Raw genomic sequence first — 21,869 nt, 5'->3', positions numbered from 1 at the left:
TATCTATTCATTCAGTTATTTAAACATTTTTATTGCCGCTCATCGTGTAAAATAGAACTCTGAGTGGCCCCCAAAACAAATCAAAACAATCCAGTTGCTTAATCCATCATCCTCATCAACTCATCTATGGTCTCCCCAAACTCCAACCTTGCTATCTCAATGCTTGGGGAATGTAAAACCCTATAGCAAGTTGCACCACGTTAGCTGTTTTCAGATGCATTGAACTGCAACTCTTGCCATGGTAAATGTTACAACTACTACTATTATTCAGTTATTCAGGCCAGGTATGTTTGCAAACCAATATTATTCCAGAAACTTAATTCGACATTTAGGAACTAAATAGCAGCAGAAGCTTCTCTGGTTCAACGCTGTTAGATTTGTTGCTTTCCTGAAGGCAGGAATGAAGTCTTCTATAGACAGAAGACCTTCTGAGTGCAATAGGGGAGCCAAGCCCTACACCAGGGTCTTCAAACTTGGCCCTTTTATGACTTGTGGACTTCAACTCCCAGAATTCCTCAGCCAGCAAGCCTGGCTGAGGAATTCTGGGAGTTGAAGTCCACAAGTCATAAAAGGGCCAAGTTTGAAGACCCCTGGCCTAGATGTTTTCTTAAGTGTTTTCTTCCATCCTTTTAAATCAGTGGAATTTTAGCTGTGTGATACTTAAGCGGTGGAGCCACCTATTAAAAGATGGCAATGAGACACTCTCCTCTCAATTAGTTTTTAGTTTAGTTTATTAATATTTCTATACCGCCCTTCTCCCGAAGGACTCAGGGCGGTGCACAGGGCAAGAATAAAATACAAAGTTACAAATATTAAAAGAAGATTAAATAGTTGCCCATTAAAACAATTAATACACTACATTTATAAAAACCCCAAAAATACAACAATAGAAATACAAAAATAAAAACCCCACCAATCCCCCATCAGGCCAGGCCAGCTTGTTCGAACAAAAACGTCTTCAGATCGCGGCGAAAGGAGCGAAGATCGGGCGCCATCCGGAGCTCTAATTAAATTCCAGGAAGAAAAAACACACACAAGGAAATGGATTTTGAACATGTAGGTGGGAGGATAGGTCCAAGGGAGGCTCAGAACACTGTCTTTTCCGTCTCAGGGAGCCAGATGAAGAATATTTGGATATGCTTCAATTGAACTGTAGCCAATTTGTGAAATTAAGTGAATCTGTTTAAAATTCACGTCATGTTATTAAATAAGTCAGTTTGTTCCTTGGTTTTTATGCTAAACCAAAGGTCTCTATCTACACGTTCTACTCAGTTATGTAGCCTTACAGACTGAAGGAATTTCTACACTAATAAAGAAGATTAGCGATGGTGATGGCAGACGAAAGGATTAACAATAATTTAAAAAACCAACAGGCCATTTTACTTTCAACCTCAAAAGTTGGGGACATGTAATCAAACAATTTAGTCTGGAGTGGAAAGTTATTACTTTCTAATTGCTAATGTCAGCCATTGCTTTGAGAAGGCTGTGTTAGAGTGACAAGTTTGAGTATGGTATTTATGATAAATTATGGGTAGACTACTGTTGGTGTCTGAAATAAGACCCAAAACCTTGTACTGCCAGGTTTTGGCACCATTCAACATAATAATAATAATAATAATAATAATAATAATAATAATAATAATAATAATAATAATAATAATAATAATAATAATAATAATAATATGGAAGGGACCTTGGAGGTCATCTAGTCCAACCCCCTGCTCAGGCAGGAAACCCTATACCATTTCAGGCAAATGGCTGGCCAGTCTCTTCTTAAAAACCTCCAGTGTTGGAGCATTCACCACTTCTGGAGGCAGGTTGTTCCACTGATTAATTGTTCTCACTGTCAGGAAATTTCTCCTTAGTTCTAGGTTGCTTCTCTCCTTGACTAGTTTCCATCCATTGCTTCTTGTCCTGCTTTCAGGTGCTTTGGAGAATAGCTTGACTCCCTCCTCTTTGTGACAGCCCCTGAGATATTGGAACACTGCTATCATGTCACCCCTCACCCTTCTCTTCATTAAACTAGACATACCCAATTCCAGCAACCGTTCCCTATATGTTTTAGCCTCCAGTCCCCCAATCATCTTTGTTGCTCTTCTCTGTACCCTTTGTAGAGTCTCAACATCTTTTTTACATCGTGGTGACCAAAACTGGATGCAGTATTCCAGGTGTGGCCTTACCAAAGCATTGTAAAGTGGTATTAGTACTTCACTTGATCTTGATTCTATCCCTCTTGTTAATGCAGCCAGCACTGTGTTGGCTTTTTTGGCAGCTGCAGTACACTGCTGGCTCATATTGAAGTGATTGTCTTCTAGGATTCCGAGATCCCTCTCACAGTTACTACTATTGAGCAAGGTACCACCTATACTACACCTGTGCATTTGATTTTTCCTGCCTAAATGTAGAACCTTACTTTTGGCAAAGCACTTAGCACTACAAAGAGGTGGGATCTACCTTGCTTAGCAAATCACCACAAAATGGTTTAGGATGAGCCACTAGAAAACAATGAAGTGAGGCAATTGGTAAAACTAAGGGTTTCTCTTTTCATCTTTCAACTCCACCCTAGATACTGGGATTGGAGTGACAGTCTTTAAATTTTAAATGAGTAATTCATCTGTCAAGTTAAAACGATCAACCTAAACAACTCAAAAATACCTATGCTATACACTGAAAATAACAGATATAAATTCCAGTAAAGTATAACCTATCTTTCCAACATATGGTGTTCAAAACAGCCTGGCCCTTGGAGTCACTCTGATTTGGGAACAAATATTTCCCCTTTTTTTCTACTTAATGTTCAATCCTAAATTTGGATGAGATTGCTAGCACACTGGGGAAAGAGACAGGGACCAGACAGAATTGTATGACTATACAGACTTGTAACAGATGAGTTCAGATGTGACTGTTTTACATGGTGTTCCCAAGCTTTCAAAAATCTGTTGTGCTAACATGCTAAGATCTAATGACTATATCTGTTTTTTTTCCCTTATGGCTGCTTTGAATCCACAATTAATCTCACATTTGATCTATGGTGTGTGTTTGTGTGTGTGTGTGTGTGTTGTTTACTTCTCTCAGCCTAACTGTGAAGGTTTTAGTTGTATTACATTTATTGCTTATTCCAGTCAAATAGCTATATCCTCCTTATCTTGAGTAATCCAGATTTTATCCAAGCAGTTGAATGAATTGGTTGCATTTGTATTACCTTAAATCTTCTGAATAGATTTATTATTTTTTATAGAAGCAAATTACAAAAGAGATGGAACCCTGTTTTATTTTCCCCATTTGCAAAATCATTTTACTTAGTTCAGTATATACAATTATCCCCAGTTTTGTCTAAAGAATGACACTTTTTAAGAATATTAAAAGCAAGGTGTTTTTCAACAGAGGTATTTGTTATGTGACATTAAAGCAATGTGTACTGTAACTGTAATAAGATGTTATTGTTTATAATTAAGATCAACCATCAACAGCGAAGGAACAAGCAGTCAAGAAATACATTGCAAACTAGCACCTAGTACCGCAGCCACAAAGGCCTTGGAAAAGATATTGAAATGCCTTGATGTATTTATGCTTACAAAAATCAAAACTGTGCAAGTCATCTCTGCAACACTTTATGGATGCAAAAGTTAGACTATAGTATTGACAGTTTTAACTTGGTATTGGAGAAGACCCAACTCTCCGGAAAAGGCTGTAATGAATGCCAAAGATGAAGGAAAAAGGGAGAAGATGTCTGCAGAAACATGGATAAACTGTTACAGTGGCGATGAATAGACCACTGTAAGACATGAACAACCAAGTTGGGAGTAGAGCATCTATAGAGCATCAGTCTATTTTATGTGGTCGGTAGGAGTCGAAAATGACTTGATGGCACATAATCAATCGACCAAAAAATGTTTTGTCTTGCGTGGATAAGTACCTGAGAATTAAATTACTACTGTTTAGTAGTATGGAAAGACTGCACACTTTTTTTTCCTGTAAAAAAACCCCCAAACCCCCAAACCCCCCAAAAGCTGTTCCCAATAGTTTGCTAATTTCCACCTCGGTAATAATAATAATAATAATAATAATAATAATAATAATAATAATAATAATAATAATAATAATAATATATTATAAATAAATAATAATATAATGTAATATAATATAATATAATATAATATAATATAATATAATATAATATAATATAATATAATATAATATAATATAATATAATATAATATAATATAATATAATAATATAACAATATAATAATAATAATAATAATAATAATAATAATAATAATAATAATAATAATAATAATAATATATTAGTTTTCTATAGTTACTATTCATGGTAAACAACGTGTTGTCTGAGTCCATTTGTTTTACTTAATAATACACACTAATTTCCTAACTTCTATCCCGTTTCTCCAGCCGTTGATAAAATATGTCCCATATTAGAAAATATTCTGTATCTTCAAGAAAATACTGGACTGTGCAGAAACGGATATAGACTGACGCTGAAGATTAAAGAAAAAGAAGATACTTTTTTTTTTTTAAAAAACTCGCTTTTACTTACTTTCCAATTTTTTACTTTGAGTCTTGCTTTAAACACAGCAGACAACAGCCAGAACCTGCCAAGTGGCCGTGGTGGATTCCTGAGTGGGAAGGCGGGGTAAAACAAAAGAAGCCGAATAAAGTATGTTTCCTTACTTAAACCGTGTGTCAAGGCAATCGGGCAAAAGGGCGGGGTGGGGTTACACACGAGCCTGGAGCCTCTGTTTAGCAGCGTTTGCTCGCTCTCTCTTTCTCCCCCGCCCCCTGTTTAGCAGGTGGCCGGTTTATAATCTCAGCGCACCTTCGGCGGCTCTCCAGTCGAGCGCGCTGCCCCGGAGCATCCGCCAGCCTCTCTCGGGGAGAAGGCGGCGGGATCGTCCGCTCAGGCTCCGTAAAGAGACCGGCGGGAGCCTCAGCAACGAGCTAAAGTCGAGCGGGAACCACGATGCCGGCTTCGCCCCGGCGCAAGAGGGGCTCTATCGCCGCCCGCTTCCTCCTGGCGGTATGGAAGGAAAAGGGATGGGGAGGCGGGGAGGGAATCGGGCAGCTGATCCACGATTGGCAGCTGGCCCACCGCAGCCGGTTGTGTGATGGGCAGCAGCAGTAACACCAGCCTGGGGTTCCCCTGTGGGACGCACCAGACTTTGTCCTCCTTTTCTAGGCAAAATCTCAGCTGCCTGTAGGGTGGCTTCTCCTCTTTCAGATTGTGCGCTGTTGACCTTGGCAACCTGGGATGAGAGCGTTTGACGCTGTCCTTGTCCTGTTGTTCTTGGACATGGTTTGCCTTTTATTTCACAGAGGTCAAAGCTGGCAAATGTGGGCATTGTGGTGATGATCAAAATAGGGTTTGTAGTCTTCTTATGCAGCAGAATTCTTCTTGAAATGTTAGGGCAATTCGTGATGGTCAGTCTTGCAAGATCAGCCAGATTAACAATTGTAAACTGATACTATAAGTGGAAAAATGGATCAGAACAACTAAGTCCTTATGATGTCAGAGTTCATAATGATTGACCCCAATTCATACCATTAGGGCTTTTTAAGTGGAATAGGAGTAGGCTCAGTGGGTTAGGACACTGACCTTGTCGCTCAGATGGTGGGCAGTTTGGCAGGTCGAATCCCGAGTGCCGCGTAACAGAGTGAGCGCCTGTTACTCATCCCAGCTTCTGCCAACCTAGCAGTTTGAAATCACGTAAAAATGCAAGTAGAAAAATAGGGACCACTACGGTAGGAAGGTAACAGCGTTCTGTGCGCCTTTGGTATCTAGTCATGCTGGCCACATGACCACGGAGTCCTCCTTGGACAAGCGCTGGCTCTTTGGCTTTGAAACGGAGATGAGCACCAGCCCCTAGAGTTGGAAACAACTAGCACGCATGTGTTGGGGAACCTTTACCTTTACCTTTAGGAGCTAACCAAGCTTTGTGTAGCCTGTTGGGTGGCCTTAATCTATGATCTGATGCTTTCGTGAAATCTTGGACTAGCCATTTGTTTAGTGACTGTTCAAAGTTACATTGGCACTGAAAGAAGTGACTTACAACCAGTATTCACATTTACAGCCGTTGCAGTGTCCAGATGGCCAGGTGATCAAAATTCAGGAATTTAGCAACCGGCATGGTTGCAGCATCTGGGGATCCTGTCATCATCATTTGCGACCTTCCCAACCATCTTCCAATAAGAATGCCAGATTTGCTTAGTGACCATGTCATTCAGTTAACAACCATGAGAAAAAAGGTTGTAAAATCAGGCACAACTTATTTAACAACTGAGTTGCTTAACAGCAGAAATTCTGGTCCCAATTGGGATTGTAAGTCGAGGACTACCTGAACTACCGATCACTAACTAGGGAATGATGGCAACTTGCAGGAAAAGGCACCAGAAGATAAATATTAATACATTACTCAACTTCTCGCTTCCTGTTTTATGGCAAGGCATACATCACTTAACAACTGCCTTGCTTAGCAATGGAAATTGTGATCCCAATGTGGGATCACATAAGTTGAAGGCTACCTATAGGATTAAAGGAAATAAAAGAGGACATACAAGAAAATATCTGAGGTAACAGGTCAGAATAATAAAGGGTGATCTTAATAATAAAACCAAAACAAAAAAGAGAGAAATTAAGATAAATATCAACTGACAAGACAGTAAAATGAACAAAAAAGAATGCATTTTTATATTCTCATTTTTATTTTGTTCACCTCAAGTCAATGTACATGGTCAATGTTTCTGTCTCCTGTTTTCCACTTAAGAACCACGCTGTGGGGTGAGTTGGGTTGTGAGGGAAAATGACTGGTCTGTCACCAGTGGCTTTCTTGCTTAAGGGAGATCTAAACTGAGGACCCAGATTGTTGGGGGCAATAAGCTGACTTTGTAATAATGCTGCTTGGGGTGTGTGTGTGTGAAAGCCCTAATAAGCAGGCATATACATAGAATGAAGGCTACTGCTAAGCTTATAAGCCGCCCTGAGTCTTCGGAGAAGGGCGGGATATAAATGGAATTAAAATAAAATAAAAATAAACTCACAGCAACATACGGTAGTCGCTAAACCAAATGGGTTCTTGGTTTAAGGATTGTGGGCTTCACTCATGAATAGGCATTTAACAAACATTACAGAACTGTAATACAACTGACAACTGATACTTTCATGAAATTATGGATTAATGATCACTGCTAGGTCATTACTAGTTAGGGAATGATGGTCATTGCAGTCTAAGGCATCTAAGAATAAGCATGAATACAATGCTGAACTTCTCACTTTCTGTTTCATGGCAAGGTACATATTTAATTTTCGTAGTGGGACCTATGACGTATCTACCATACTTCTGTAGAGTAGTATAAATTTCTAAGCCAGTTTTCCTCAGAAAGCCCCAGTAAATAAATAATGTGTTGGCATCTTCTTGTATTCATAGATCAGATAAAGTTTTACTTACATTTCCCACTTTTGAGTCACCAAGAATAAGTTATGCATTCATAAAACTCATGAGCATTAGAAATGTTTTTGTTTCTCCCCTCTGAGCGATAAATAGCTCTGAAGATCAATCTGTTATTTTTTTGCTTACACAGACTAAGCTTTATGACCTGCAATGTTTCATATTACTCTACCTAAAATGGGTAGCTTTTGTCATTTTTTTTAGAGAGTTGGTTGTTGTGAAGGTTAGAATGGAAGATCATAAGAATGGTTCAGCTGGATCGGGTCAAAGGCCGTCTTGGTATAGCAATTTGTTTCTCACATTGGCCAACCAGTTGCCTCTAAGATACGGGCAACTAAGAATAGAGACATACCTTTCTTTAGGTGGTATTCCCTGATGCTTTGTATGAACTGTGTTGCTCCCAACACAGAGGAAGCATAATTTAAGAAACATATGCTTATGAAAAAATAAGCATGGTGGCAATAATCTTCCCTTTTTTAAATAATACCCTGTGAACACTCCCGATAGAGCCCTAGACTTAATATTTATTTTATTTATTTTATTTTAATTCCATTTATATCCCGCCCTTCTCCGAAGACTCAGGGCGGCTTACAAGCTTAGCAGTAGCCTTCATTCTATGTATATGCCTGCTTATTAGGGCTTTCACACACACCCCAAGCAGCATTATTACAAAGTCAGCTTGTAATATCACTTGAAAGATCTTTTTTTCCCATGGATCTATGCAGTTTCAGAGTCAATGTTATCCAACACTGCTTCTGAAAGGTCAATGAATATTTATTTTATTTATTTAGTTGCATTTGTATACCGCCCTTTCCCTGAGGACTCAGGGCGGTTTACAGGGAATTAAAAATCAAAACATACAAAAGTTAAAACCAGTTAAAAAGTATTAAATTCACCCTGTACACTTAAAAACCCCAGTTAAAATTTTCTCCTCAGCCTGGGCCCGAGAGCTCAAAGAGCCAGGTCTTCAGGCCCCGGCGGAATGATCGGAGGTCGGGAGCAGTCCTCAGCTCCACCGGCAGCTGGTTCCAGAGGGCAGGCGCTCCCACTGAGAAGGCCCTATCCCTGGGTGTCACCCGCCGGCAATCTCTCACCGGCGGAACCCTGAGCAGACCCTCCCTGTGGGAGCGCACTGGGCGAAGGGCGTTTGATGCCGGCAGCAGGTGTTCCCTCAAATAACCTGGACCCAGGCCATATAGGGCTTTATAGGTCATCACCAGCACCTTGAATTTCACCCGGAGGGCAACCGGAAGCCAATGCAGCTCGCGGAGTAGAGGTGTTACATGGGAGTATCGGGAAACCCCCATTACAACTCGCGCGGCCGCATTCTGCACCAGTTGAAGCCTCCGAGTGGTCTTCAAGGGCAGCCCCATGTAGACAATATGACAAGAGCTGGTTGAAAATGTCTTAATAATAATAATAAGTTGGAAGGGGCCTTGGAGGTCATCTAGTCCAACCCCCCTTCTGTTTCTTTTAATTGTGCCATTGCTTATTTTGATAGCTATTTCTAGGCATTTTTATTTTACGTGCCTGGCTGAGGAATTCTGGGAGTTGAAGTCCACAAGTCCTAAAAGGGCCAAGTTTGAAGACCCCTCGTGTAAAGCAATGAATGATAGTAAAATCTTGCAAGTGTTAAGTCATGGGATACCTTGCTATTTTTTAATGGGTTTAGCTAGTTAACACAATCTTGTATGTTCCCTGCATTTAGTGAAATCTGCATTTCCCCCATTAAATTGTTTCAGAGCTTTTTGTCATATCTCACCAGGAGTAAGATTTGTGTCATGAGAAGAGCCTTTTGTTTGTAAAATTATAGTTGGAGTACAGCAGGCATACTAAATATATGACATGGCCAAGTAAGCTATTAGTTTGGGGAAGAATGTTTTGTTTAGTAAAACTCTTGGTCAGAAAGCTTCTGTGTAATCTAGAGCCCTTACAGTCAGGAGTTCAGCTTAGGTTGGAGGGATCACAGGTAGTCCTCAACTTACAACCACAACAGAGCCCAAGGTTTCTTCTGCTAAGCAAGACAGTTGTTAAGTGTGTTTTGCCCATTTTATGACCTTTCTTGGCACAGCTGTTAAATGAATCATTGCAGTTGTTAAATTAGTGTGACAGTTGATAATTAAATCTGGCTTCCCTACTGACTTTGCTTCTCAAAGGGTTGCAAAAGCTGATCACAGGACCTTGGAGATACTGCAACAGTCATAAGTACATGCCAGTTGCCAAGCATCTGATCTTTGATCACAGGACTATGGGGATGCTGCAACAGTTGCAGGTGTGAAAAATAGTCATGTCACTTTTTTCAGTGCTGTTCTAGCTTAGAACAGTCACTAAATGAATGATTGTATGTCGAGGACTACCTGTAAATCCTCTGCTGTCGTAAGCAAGGAGACCACCTGTTCCTTTACAACTCCATGCGCACATCTTTATTTCCATCACAAATCAGTATAAAATAACATCAATAAGAATTATAACCATTTCAATAATAACAATGTAACCTATGAAACATTTAAAAATGCCTAAAAGCTAGCATTATCAACGTAACACTGTAATATTAGAATACTGATTTTTTTTTATTCAAGAGTTTTTCATACTGAATTAAAACGGAGACTTTAAGCAAGAAATGAAAGTATTCCTTTATATCACCAGCTCAACTCAAAGTGGGGAGGATCTGCTCTTCCTATTATGGGATTGATTGCACAGTAGGAAGGTCATGTCTGAACAGAGCAAAGATACAATCAGATATGACCATTATTGTATCATGTATCAGGGAGGTAATTTTTTTCAAGCTATATCAAGAATTTGCCCTACGTGATTTTACATTCTTTCTTGGGATAGGACAGATGCTTGGATTAAGTTGCAGGAACTGTTGTCATGCAGTTTTTGGGTCTGTTTCTGTTTGGCATGATGAAATCTTACATTCCTAAGGTTTTAAATGCACCTCAGCAGTCCATTTCATCACTTGGTATCAACCTAGGATTTGCCTCATATAAACAACCCTTCCTTTTCAAAACCCAGAAAAAAGAACATTGTAGAATGTATCCATGGCCTTAGAGCAGTGAGTTGTTTTTCCTTGATTGGGCTTGAAAATACTGAGCAGGTGAGCACTTGGATGAAAAACACCAGGAAATTAAAAATAAATAAATGAGAGTTAGTTCAGTGTTGTGGTTAAGGTGCTAGCCTAGAAACTAGAAGTACTGTAGTCTGGCCTTAGGCATGAAAGTCAGTTGGGTAACCTTGGGCCAGTCATTGTTTCTCAACCCAACCCTGCTTGTAGGATTGTTAGAGGGAAAATAGGAGGAGGAATGAGTATTAGGAATGTTCATTACCTTAAGTTATTTATAAAAATAATAAATCTAAAAAAAAACCCTAAGGCTATACTAGGCCTAGTAGGAAGTTGACATATTGGAAGAAGGCTCTGGCAAACCACTTCCATACCATAGCCGAATGAATGAATGAATGAATGAATGAATGAAAGAATGAATGAATGAATAAAACCTAATACTGTGTAACATGGACCATAGGGGAGCATTAACTCAAGAGAGACTTCAGTTCTTCTGTTTCACAAAAAAGGTCAGTGGTGAGAACCTAAATCTATTGCCATTAATTTTAGGTGAAATGGCTAAGAATTATTTATCCACGTCCTTTTTCAAAACTTGATTTCCCATCCAAGGAACTCTGAACTGCATACTTGAGCCTTGAGAAGAAGGCTACTGTAAGCTACCCAATGATCTGGTTACTCAATTTAACTTTAGGCCTCAGGTGGGTGAAATGGGGCTGGTTTGGTACAAGATTTACGGACATGTTCAAGGTCACACTGATGAACATAAGTACTTTGTTAAATATGTAAATCCCAATTCATAGGGATTTTCAGCCATAAGTATAGAAACCTGGAGATACGTTTGGAAAGTCTAAGAAAGCAGATAGAACCTCAGTTAAGTGCTGTTTCTGGAAATCTTTCACCTAGGGAAAAACCCTTTTGTCGGGAGATAAAGGATAGTAATTTTATGGAGTAAGTTATTACCTCTGTTTTAGTTGGGGATGGTTCCCTATTCTGGTCCTTGGACTTTCAGAAAACCCAATGTAGAGATTTGTGATAGGACTCTTGCCCCCCTTAAATTGTTAGATCAGGCAGGTGGTACAGTATTTAAAGGACTAAGAAAGATCTACCTATAAAATGATTAAAATCATTTCCTTACTAGTGGCTTACAGCATATTTTGGAGTTATCAGTAATGGTGATAGTTTGATAAAATGTCAACCGTGGTTGGATGATGTGTGAGGTTTCTATAAGTCACCAGTGGGAAAACAACTGAAAGAAAATATACCCCAATTATCTATTGGGAAAAAACATTATGTGGGAAATAGAAATGTACCAAACATTTTTCATTATATAACCTAATTGTCTACCAAAATACATTAAATAACTATTCTTAGCCTTTCTTTCACTGGAATGGGTGCTAAATTGTGCACAGTGTCTTTCTTCCTTAGTAATATTTTAGAAACAAGTAGATAAGTGCCTCAACATCTGATTTAGAAGTACAAGGTCAACAGTGTAGTAATACAACAAGTTAAACAAGCTTATTGTGCTGAGTTAGATAGAGTTTGTTGCTAATTGACAATTACATTGTAGTTTATATAATCCTTTTAAGAATTGTACAGTCCTAAATAAGCCTTTCATGCCAAGGGAGATTGTTGGGGGACTGATGCAGAACAGGAAAAGCTGGAAATGTGAACAGACCTGACGCTACTTGCTAAGATCATAGAAACACAATACATGCCACAAATATTGAGAAGGAAGTAAATAAATAGGTTTTGTTCTTATTCATGGTTGAGAAAATAAGAATCCCAGTCTCTTAAAGCTCATTTCTGTTTTGAGTTAAATAAATATAATAAATAATAATCAATGATCTGAAGCAGATTTGTTTTCTTTTTTTCAACAAGCAAGATATCTCTGTTGTGTCATGTTGTAGGCCCTATTAGGTAATACTATACTTGATTATAGATTATTTCTAAAGTAATTTTTTTTTCCTGCGAAGTGCTTAGGGCATTACATTTAGAAGGAAGTTGGATATCAATTTATAACACATTTGAGTTTATGGAAATAAAATGAATCACCTCACTTCTATCTTCTACCTCTTTTCCCTTCTTATCTCCTCCTATGCATTCATTTTGATGGTAGCATAACATTGAGTCTTCAGTGGTACAAGTTAAAATTAATGCCACTAATCAACCATATCCTTGTAGTGATGATTTTAAGCCAAAGCTTGAAAGCATTCAAGCATTCCTAATGGTTAGTAGACATGTGAAGGTAATTAAAGGTGAAAGGTTTCCCCTGTCCAGTCGTGACCAACTCAAGAGGGTGGTGCTCATCTCTGATTCTCAGCCTTGGGAGCCTGTGTTGTCAGAGTCGCTACCCAATCATGCAACCTGCATGAAAGTATGGAAAGTTCCCACCAAAGTGCACTGGGCTGTCAAGGCACCACATAAATATTTCATATAGAACAGCTCAGTACACACATCCTGGAGATTGAGAAATTCCCTGAGGATGGGCTCTAGCACAGGTCCAAAAGCTTGGAAGAACAAACCTCTGGTCCCAGTGACTGATTCAGATTGGATCCTAAGCAGTTCAGCCTAGGAGTCACTGGGGTATAGTAGGGCTATAGGTTGGACTGGGAATTCTGAAAGACATCCTGGCTGTTAGAAATTCTGTTTGTATATAGTACCACAGAGCAAACAAAGAGTACAGTCACCATGTACTTTACTGCTCAGCTGTAACAGGAAACTCTGCTTAGAACAATAGAGCATAGAGTATCTACTACAGATCCAAATTTATAAACACTGCAATCTACTGGCTGAATACTACTGTAATTGCTGCATAGAAATAGGCTTGAAATTCTCCCCCACCATCTGCGATTGGATTCAAGACTTTCTTAGGGATCGGTTACAAACAGTGAGGGTCTGCTTTGTCCACCCCCCTGAAGCTTTGCACAGGCACACCACAGGGCTGTGTGCTTAGCCCCTACCTGTACTCTTTATACACTTATGATTGTGTATCATCTAACCCATCCACTGCGATAATCAAGTTCGCAGATGATACAACTGTGGTGGGTCTTATTACAGGTGGGGATGAGACAACATATAGGGCGGAGGTACAAAAACTATCCATATGGTGTAGTAACAACAACTTGCACCTAAACATCGGCAAGACGAAAGAGATGGTGTTAGACTTCCGGAGAAAAAAGGAGGAACCTGCCCCACTTTACATCGGGGAGGACTGTGTAGAGAGAATTTCCTCCTTTAAATTTCTGGGAGTCTACCTCTGTGAAGATCTGACCTGGAAAGTTAACACAACCCAGGTGGCTAGAAAGGCCCAACAGAGGCTTCACTTTCTTAGGGTCTTGCGGAAGAACAGGGTAGAACAACAGCTAATGACCCTCTTTTACCGGTCTACTATAGAGAGCGTCCTCTCGTATGGTATTGCGGTTTGGTATGCTGGTCTGACAGCCGCGGACAGGAAAGTATTACAGAGGGTAGTGAGCACAGCACAAGACATTGTGGGCTGTTCCCTGACACCACTGGATGACATCGCCAGGGCTCGCTGCCTTGGAAGAGTGAGGAAGATTCTCAGGGATGACTCACACCCTGGACAGTATCTCTTTACTCTCCTACCATCCGGTAGGAGATATAGGAATATAGCCAGCCATACCAACAGGCTGAAAAATAGCTTTTATCAGTGGGCTGTTAGGCTTTTAAATGGGACATAATCTTATGCAGAATTGACTTGGGAGGCCGGTGTGTGGTGTAGTTGGTTCACACGGTGTGGTGGGATGGAGGGTTTGTTGTCACTGTGTGTTGGGGGGAGAGAGCACGGGGGGAGGCTCAGCTAATCTCAATGTACACATGTTGTACTTTGACAATAAAGGTTTATTATTATTAAATACATTCAAACAATAAATTCCAACACTGGCAATCAAACGAGCTCCATAATACTGCCAAGAATACTATATGGTCGTATCCATGTAATCTCTAGGAGTCCAATTCAACTCAAGAGTGGCCATTATCTTTCTTAAATGAATATTTAATCAAAAACTAGGCAACTGTGGGTTACAGGATTGTGGTTGATTTCTCATGTTATATTTAGCCAGGAGCTTTAGTCGTCATATAAACAGCGTGGTGCTAAAGGATAACATAGTTTGCATCCTTTTGTTTTACTATGTGTGAAAGCTGTATTATGTTTGACTTTATATGGGGATGAGTTACTAGAACTTTTACAACAAATTACAAGTAAAACATCCTGGGTTGGTTCAGTAAGGAGACTCAACTGAAGAGAGAAATAGACACACTTGTGGTGTAGTGTAAAGTATGGACTTGGGTTGTTTATTTTCTCATTAGTCTTAATGTTAGACTCACCTTTGCTATAGTAGCATTTTTACCTTAATTCTTTTTCCTGTCCATTAAGGTTCTTGCCATCCATAACTTCCATTATGCCATGGGCAATGACCTCATTGTGAATAAGGATCAACCCAAGAGAAACAAACAGGTGAATACACTATGGTATTAAATTCTTCAGCGAAGCACATTCATTTGAAAGGTAAAATAAAATTCATAGTAAAGTCATGTTTCATTATTGTTTCTTCGAATTGGATTACTCATTGTAGTCTGAAGTGCAATATGAATTAGATTCACTCAAAGATAAACTTAATCTGAAAGTTGGATCAATAAAGTGCAATTGTTCTCTTCTCCTGAAACAAACATTAGTCTTAATGTTAGACTCACCTTTGCTATAGTCGGTTGGTTCACTAATCATGGCTGATTTCTCATGAATTTCTTAATTACCTGTTTTAGCACGACAGTGACTACAGCCAGTAAATCTCTGGCAGTATGTTGATAAGCTTAAGAAGATTTCAGATCTGTGATCTGTGATTTTCACCCAACCCTCTAATTTTTATTTTCAAAATTCAGGGTCGAAACCCACTGATTTGGGGAAGTTTGTTTTTTTTTTGTCCTCATTTCATCTCATCTGCTCTCTGAGAAAAGGTAAACCATGGAGGCTTAGCTGATTTCACCTATCTATTTTGCAATTTTAAACTTTGCGAGTTTATTTTTTAAAATAGATTGAATGTTGCTGGCTCCATCCCTCAGTTATGCCACCTTGCTGAGGGATACACCCTCTTATCGTTCTTGGAAGCTGTTTTTAAATTCCTTTCCTTCATCGGAAAGAACAATACCATTTCTTTTTCTGCCTTAGGAGGTGGTTGTACTTGCCTGGCCTTGTCTGGGCTTTAGTGGTGAGGAGGGTTGGATCTAGTTAATATCTGGAGGTCATCAGGGAATCCCAAGGCTAGGCTAGCCAGGGATGTCAAGAATTATCCTAGAAGAAGGCAATAACAGAAGTCTTCTGCACTTTTGCCTGGAAAACTGCATGAATGATGTCTCCAAGTTCAATTTGAAGGAGGCTGTCCATACCTGCTCTTGTTTCAGAACCCCAGGTTATACATGCACAGGTCATTTAGAGCAGGCATGCCAAACGGCCGGCCTGTGGGCTGGATGCATCATACTGAAACTGCGCCCACCCCATTGCTGGCAATGGGGAAAAAGATGCTCTATGTCACGTGATGTCTCATGACTGATTTAGAGTATATCATGAAACGGTGACTGCATATCAGTGTAGAAACTGATGGGTTTTTCTGTCTAGCTCAGTACTGTGGACACTATTGGAAGCATCTCTGCAGGTTGACAGGCAGAATCCTCCCCATCCTTACCTGGTGATGTGGAGGACCTATCCTGCAGCCTTCTTCCTGAGTAGCAGACATTCTGCCCAGAGTTGTATCTGTTTGTGATATCATGTTCTCTGTTGGTTATGGAATGGAATGGAATGGAATGGAATGGAATAGAATAGAATAGACTAGACTAGACTAGACTAGAATAGAATAGAATAGAATAGAATAGAATAGAATAGAATAGAATAGAATAGAATAGAATAGAATAGAATCCAAGTGCGATTGGATACACAAGGAATTTGTCTCCAGTGCATAAACTCTCAGTGTACATACAAGCAACAAGTAGTAAATCATTATCATCATAAAATGCAATAATCATAAATCATAAGGTACAACGTTCAGTGATAGTCATAGGATACTAAATAAAAACAACCAACATAAATTATAAAATACAAACAACAGACTCATAGTCATAAGTTGTTAAAGGTATAGGTAATTGGAAAGATGACAAGGATAATATTCATAGAGCTCTACTATGTGATTTGATATCCCAGGGCATTAGACAGTGTTGTGGGAATGAGTTTAGCAAAGTGATGGTATGGGGGAGAAAATGTCCTTGTGTCTACTTGTTTTGGCGTGCAATGCGCTGTAACATTGTCTTGAGGAAGAAGTTAAAACAGGATATCTGAGGTCTGTAGACATTTTCACAGCCCTCTTTCTAGTTTGTGTAGTATACAGGTCCTCAAAGGAAGGAAGGCTGTTTGCAATTGTTTTTTCTGCAGTCCTAACTAACTGTTGAAGTCTGTTTCTGGTATGTTTGATTGCTCTGTCAAACCAAACAGTTATAGAGGTACAAATAACAGACTCAATAACTCCTCTGTAGAACTGTATCACGGATGATTTTCAGAATGCTTCCAAACATAATGTGAAGATCTTCTTTGTTTCTAAAGGGCATGTCACAAGAGATATCATATAATTAAATCCTATCATTCATAGGATTGGGATCCTTCCAGAAGTCTGCGTCCATTGCGTCGCACAAAACGAAGATGGGTGATTACTACTCTTGAACTTGAAGAAGAAGGCAGAGGCCCCTTCCCCAAATATATTGGACAGGTAAAAACGAAAATGCTAGTTTTCTTAGTATTACCAACATTGTTTCCTCTACTATTGAGCATTGCTGATAGTGAGGCCAATGTAAATAAGCAGCAAATAAAGGCACATAGGAATTTATGACTCTTGTGGGATATATTATCTCCAGCATATTTGTGGGCATTTTCTTTGTGACCACCAAACTCACCTGATTCATTCACTTGTTTTGCATGTTTTCAATTAAAAAAAATGAACAAAAAGGTAACAAGCCGCCAGCTTCAAAGATAATCTCTACTGCCAAAAATATTTCTGAGCCTGGAGGTGGTAGTAGTAGTAGTAATAGGTCATAATAATAATAAATGTGGTTTTTAACTAGAAGAGTGAAGAATATTTAGAAATCTTAACTAATATTACCAATCTGTTTTGTTTGTAGCTCTTCAACAATGCATCCCCAAATGCATCCCTAAAATATTCAATTAGTGGACCTGGTGTGGATGAATATCCGGAATATGGATTGTTTTCAATCGAGGATGATGCCCATGGATATGTATATGTACATAGTTCTATAGATCGAGAGAAGACACCCTCTTTTCCAGTAATTATTTATTTTATAGCATTTTTCATCTCCTTCAGTTTTATAGAACTCTGGGCAAGATCCTTCAGATAATCATGAAAAGATTCCAAAGAAAACCAATCCCAACTAGTGTACCTTTCTCTTCAGCCCATCACAACATGCCCAATAAAGTTGGGTGAAAGACATAACAGATTATCTGCTTTCTGAAAAGCAAGGAGTGGAGGAGTCACACATACCTCTGTTGAATAATGAGTCTATAGAATGGGAACTATTATTGAGAAGTCTCTCTAGCTTGCCCGTAGCTTTCTATATCTTGTTCCATATATGTGGCATAGACTAGAGGAGGTACTTTCAGGAGGCCTTTGTAAGGTTCAGGGTTTGTCAATATGTTGCCTGAGGTAACTCAGCATTGCATTATGTGAGGCTTGAAAGGTAGGGAATCAACATGATTTGGGCCTAGAAATCTATTAATAACTGAGCCACAACTTCACCTTCTGCATTGAAATGGATGGCCAGCACTTTAGTCACTGTGTAGCAGGCCCTGTGTTGATTGTGTTAGAATAGTCCAATTTAGCAATGACTATGGCATGAGTTACTGTGGCTAGATCACCTCGAGCTACGTAGTCCTCGACTTACGACAGTTCATTTAGTGGCTGCTCGAAGTTACAATGGCACTGAAAAAAGTGACTTATGACTGTTTTTCACAGTTATGACTTTTCCAGCATCTCCATGATCATGTGATCAAAATTGAGATGCTTGGCAACTGGTTCATATTTATGACTGTTGCTGTGTCATGTGATCACTTTTTGTGACCTGATGAGCAAAGTCAATCGGGAATCCAGATTCACTTAACAACTGGGTTATTAAGTTATCAGATGCAGTGATCCACTTAACAACTGAGGCAAGAAAGGTTGTAAAGTGGGGCAAAATTCACTTAACAGTTGTCTCACATAGCAACAGAAATTTTGGGGTCAATTGTGGTCATACGTCGAGGACTACCTGTACCATCCAAAGCTGAGTAAAGACCTCCCTTCCCTTGGGCTTCATTTGCTGCTTATGCATGAACTGCAAATCCTTGGGATTCCCAAGTCACAGGAGGAGTGTGACCCCACCCAGAACAGCTAAAGGTGTTGCTGGGTACTATGTTGTTGTTGTTGTTGTTGTTTTGGTGAAAAACAGCTTTAACTTGCAGAGATTTAGCTGAATTTGTTTTACCTCATCCAAGTACCTCAACATTTCCAGCCATCAATTCAGGATCCCAAAGATGCTTTTTCATGAGGCGACTAGACTTTCTTGTTTTGTTTTGTTTTGTTTTGTTTTTTGACGACATTTCACTTCTCATCCAAGAAGCTTCTTCAGCTCTGACTGGATGGTGGGGAATGGAAGGATTTATACTCCTTGCAGACAGCTGGTCATTTGCATTCTTTTAGAAGGTCATTGAGGCCACCGGGACGTTTATCTGTGTCATCAGGGTCACCTGAGTAGTGCAAATGGCTGAGGAGCCTTTTTGGGACTGTTGGAAGGACTGTGTTATAGACTGAAGATAGATGTCATATCCCTTAATACTAATACTACTAATACTAATAGAGTTGGAAGGGACCTTGGTGATCTTCTAGTCCAACCCCCTGCTCAGGCGGCAACCCTATACCATTTCAGACAAATGGTTGTCCAGTCTCTTCTTAAAAACTTCTAGTATTGGAGCATTCACAACTTCTGGAGGCAGGTTGTTCCACTGATTAATTGTTTTAACTGTCAGCATAATGAGAACATCTCACCCTGAATTGCGAAATGGTCGAACAGTTTCCTAACTTCCCTCCTAATGGAACTATTTTCTATTACTTCATCTTGTGTTGGCTGATAACTCCTAGGAATTAATTTTCAAGAGCTCTCTTAGTGATGATTTTGCAGTAGCTGTGCAGTTGGGTGTCAAATGTTTGATCAGTGTCAAACATTTGCCTTCTGGCAAACTTTTATATCTTACAAATGTTGGTTTTGACCTTTTGCTCAGCAAATGTATGTGAAACAAACAGAAAAAGTTCTAAAAATTGGGTTGCTTAATTATCCTTAAAGGTCAAAAGTGGTTGTTTGTAACCTCAAAATAAACAGGAACAACAATATGATACATTTCCTTGTCCCTGTTTCAAACAAACAATTTTTATCTATTTCTATTCAAATCACTATAGTGCTAGGTGCTCAATTATGGTGAAAGCTTTACCTCATTCCAGTTACTGGTACTCTTATTATTGATTGCAAATGAGATTAAGACTTTAAAAGAGAATTCAACATCATTTGACAACTCAAGGCCATACCTCAAGGCCATACCTCCCCTCCATTTGAACTGTTTAGCATGGCTCCCAGCTTATTTGTCTTTATTATCAACAAAATATTTTTTGCTTTGTCTCATCAGTTTTAACCTAGTTTTCTTATCGACTATCTACTATTTAGATACGTTTTGATGTTCATGATAGAATGACTGGAGCAATACTAGACAATTCCTTGTTCTTCAACATTCAGATTAAGGATATAAATGACAATGCTCCTGAATTTCTCCAAAAGGAATTTAACATTAATATAAAAGAAAATCATAAAAAAAGTGAGTATCCGTGAAAATCTGGGCAGTATCAGGCAAAACCGAGTCCACTGTTTTTATCTTTATGTAAATTTTAGACTTTTTAAAAAAATTTCTTGGTTATGTTGGCATCTAAATACAGAACAAAAGTTGAGGAGATGTCTCACAATATACATAAATAAATGAATAGATTCACCCTCACATATACTACATGTATCTTCTTGTTTGACTATTTTTTAGACTAAAACTAGCCCTGTCTTATTTCATGGTGCTGCCCTGAGAGACGGTTGAACAAAGTTTTCCAGTTTAGAACCAAAATATGTTCTTTTTTTTTTCTTCACCTCAGGTCATCTTAACTCACTTCACCTGACCCTATATCAATTTGAACCTCCTCCTCTCCTCTCCTCCTCTCCTCCCTGTCACTGCGTTTTTTTTCTGTTTGTCAGCTCCGCACGTCTCACTCTGTGTTTCTGCCAGCTGCATAGTAATCAAGGTGATTGTCACATGTCCAGCCTTGTTATTGTTTCATGCCTAGCACTGCTGTTCACTGTGCATGTCTACAAAGTCTTTCTCACTTTGCTTTTACTTTGTCTTCTGCCTAATGAGAGATGTAGTCTGCTAGGAGCTTTTCTTTTGCTTTTCAAGTAAAGTTTTATATACAGTAGAACAGACATGTCAAACACAAGGCCCGGGGGCCAGATCCGGCCTGCGAAGTGGTTTCATGTGGCCCGTGAAGCCATCCTGGAAACAGTGAGGGAACGGCCCCCACTGCCTTGGCCCAGAGACCCTCCTTCTGCCAGAGACCCTCAGATCTGTCCCACTCCTGCCCAGGCCCTCATAGGCACCCTTGGTGCAAACGATGTAGAGCTGGCCACGCCCACCCAGTAGGCCATATGCACTCTAGCCACGCCCACCCAGTAGGCCACACCCACCCTGGCCATACCCACCCGGCCCCCTGAGGGCAACTGCAATGCTGATGCGGCCCTCAATGAAATTGAGTTTGACACCCCTGCAGTAGAATATGCCTTGGTTTTGTTTATTTTTACTACGGTTCATTGCCCTCTGATAGGGGAGTAATAATTCTTCCCTGACATTTGGTAGCAGAGGATGGTTTATTTTTATTTACACTCCCCACCTCACCCCACCCCACCCCACTTCTCACTCCACTCCATTCCACTCCATTTTGGAAGGAGACCTTGGAAGAGGAAATTACTGTTCTGTATTATTCATTGTACAAGCCTTATAGTTTCTTGAAACTTTTTTTGCTGCTTCAGTCATTTTTTTATTTTTATTTTTCCGGATTTTTTCCACTGTCATAGTACAGTTTAATGAAATTTGTATTTCTCCCTTTTCACTTCCACTTGCAAATGCAACAATAATACACGATTAGTATTGAAAGCAACACAGGAAATATGCCATTGAATGCATGATATAAATGCATGCTTACAGATGCATCT

General features: G+C 39.5%; 2 protein-coding genes across 2 annotated transcripts in view; both read left to right on the top strand.

Annotated features, from left to right (window-relative positions):
• The window catches only part of TUBB1 (tubulin beta 1 class VI), a 917,325-nt gene that overhangs the window by 793,319 nt on the left and 102,137 nt on the right, over positions 1 to 21,869 (top strand). The window lies entirely within an intron of this gene.
• Positions 4,807 to 21,869, top strand: part of LOC310637616 (cadherin-like protein 26) — a gene marked incomplete at its 3' end in the record, with an annotated part of 34,614 nt that continues 17,551 nt past the window's right edge. Inside the window, exons 1-5 of the mRNA XM_083358119.1 lie at positions 4,807 to 5,037; positions 14,920 to 15,000; positions 17,177 to 17,293; positions 17,703 to 17,864; positions 20,289 to 20,436. Coding sequence (XP_083214245.1) covers positions 4,981 to 5,037; positions 14,920 to 15,000; positions 17,177 to 17,293; positions 17,703 to 17,864; positions 20,289 to 20,436 — 565 coding nt within the window. The 5' untranslated portion in view covers positions 4,807 to 4,980. The remainder of the gene's footprint in view (positions 5,038 to 14,919; positions 15,001 to 17,176; positions 17,294 to 17,702; positions 17,865 to 20,288; positions 20,437 to 21,869) is intronic.

This window comes from Vipera ursinii (assembly GCF_947247035.1).
Source record: "Vipera ursinii genome assembly, chromosome: 3".
NCBI classification, from domain to species: domain Eukaryota; kingdom Metazoa; phylum Chordata; class Lepidosauria; order Squamata; family Viperidae; genus Vipera; species Vipera ursinii.
This window is presented reverse-complemented; position numbering and strand designations above follow the sequence as displayed.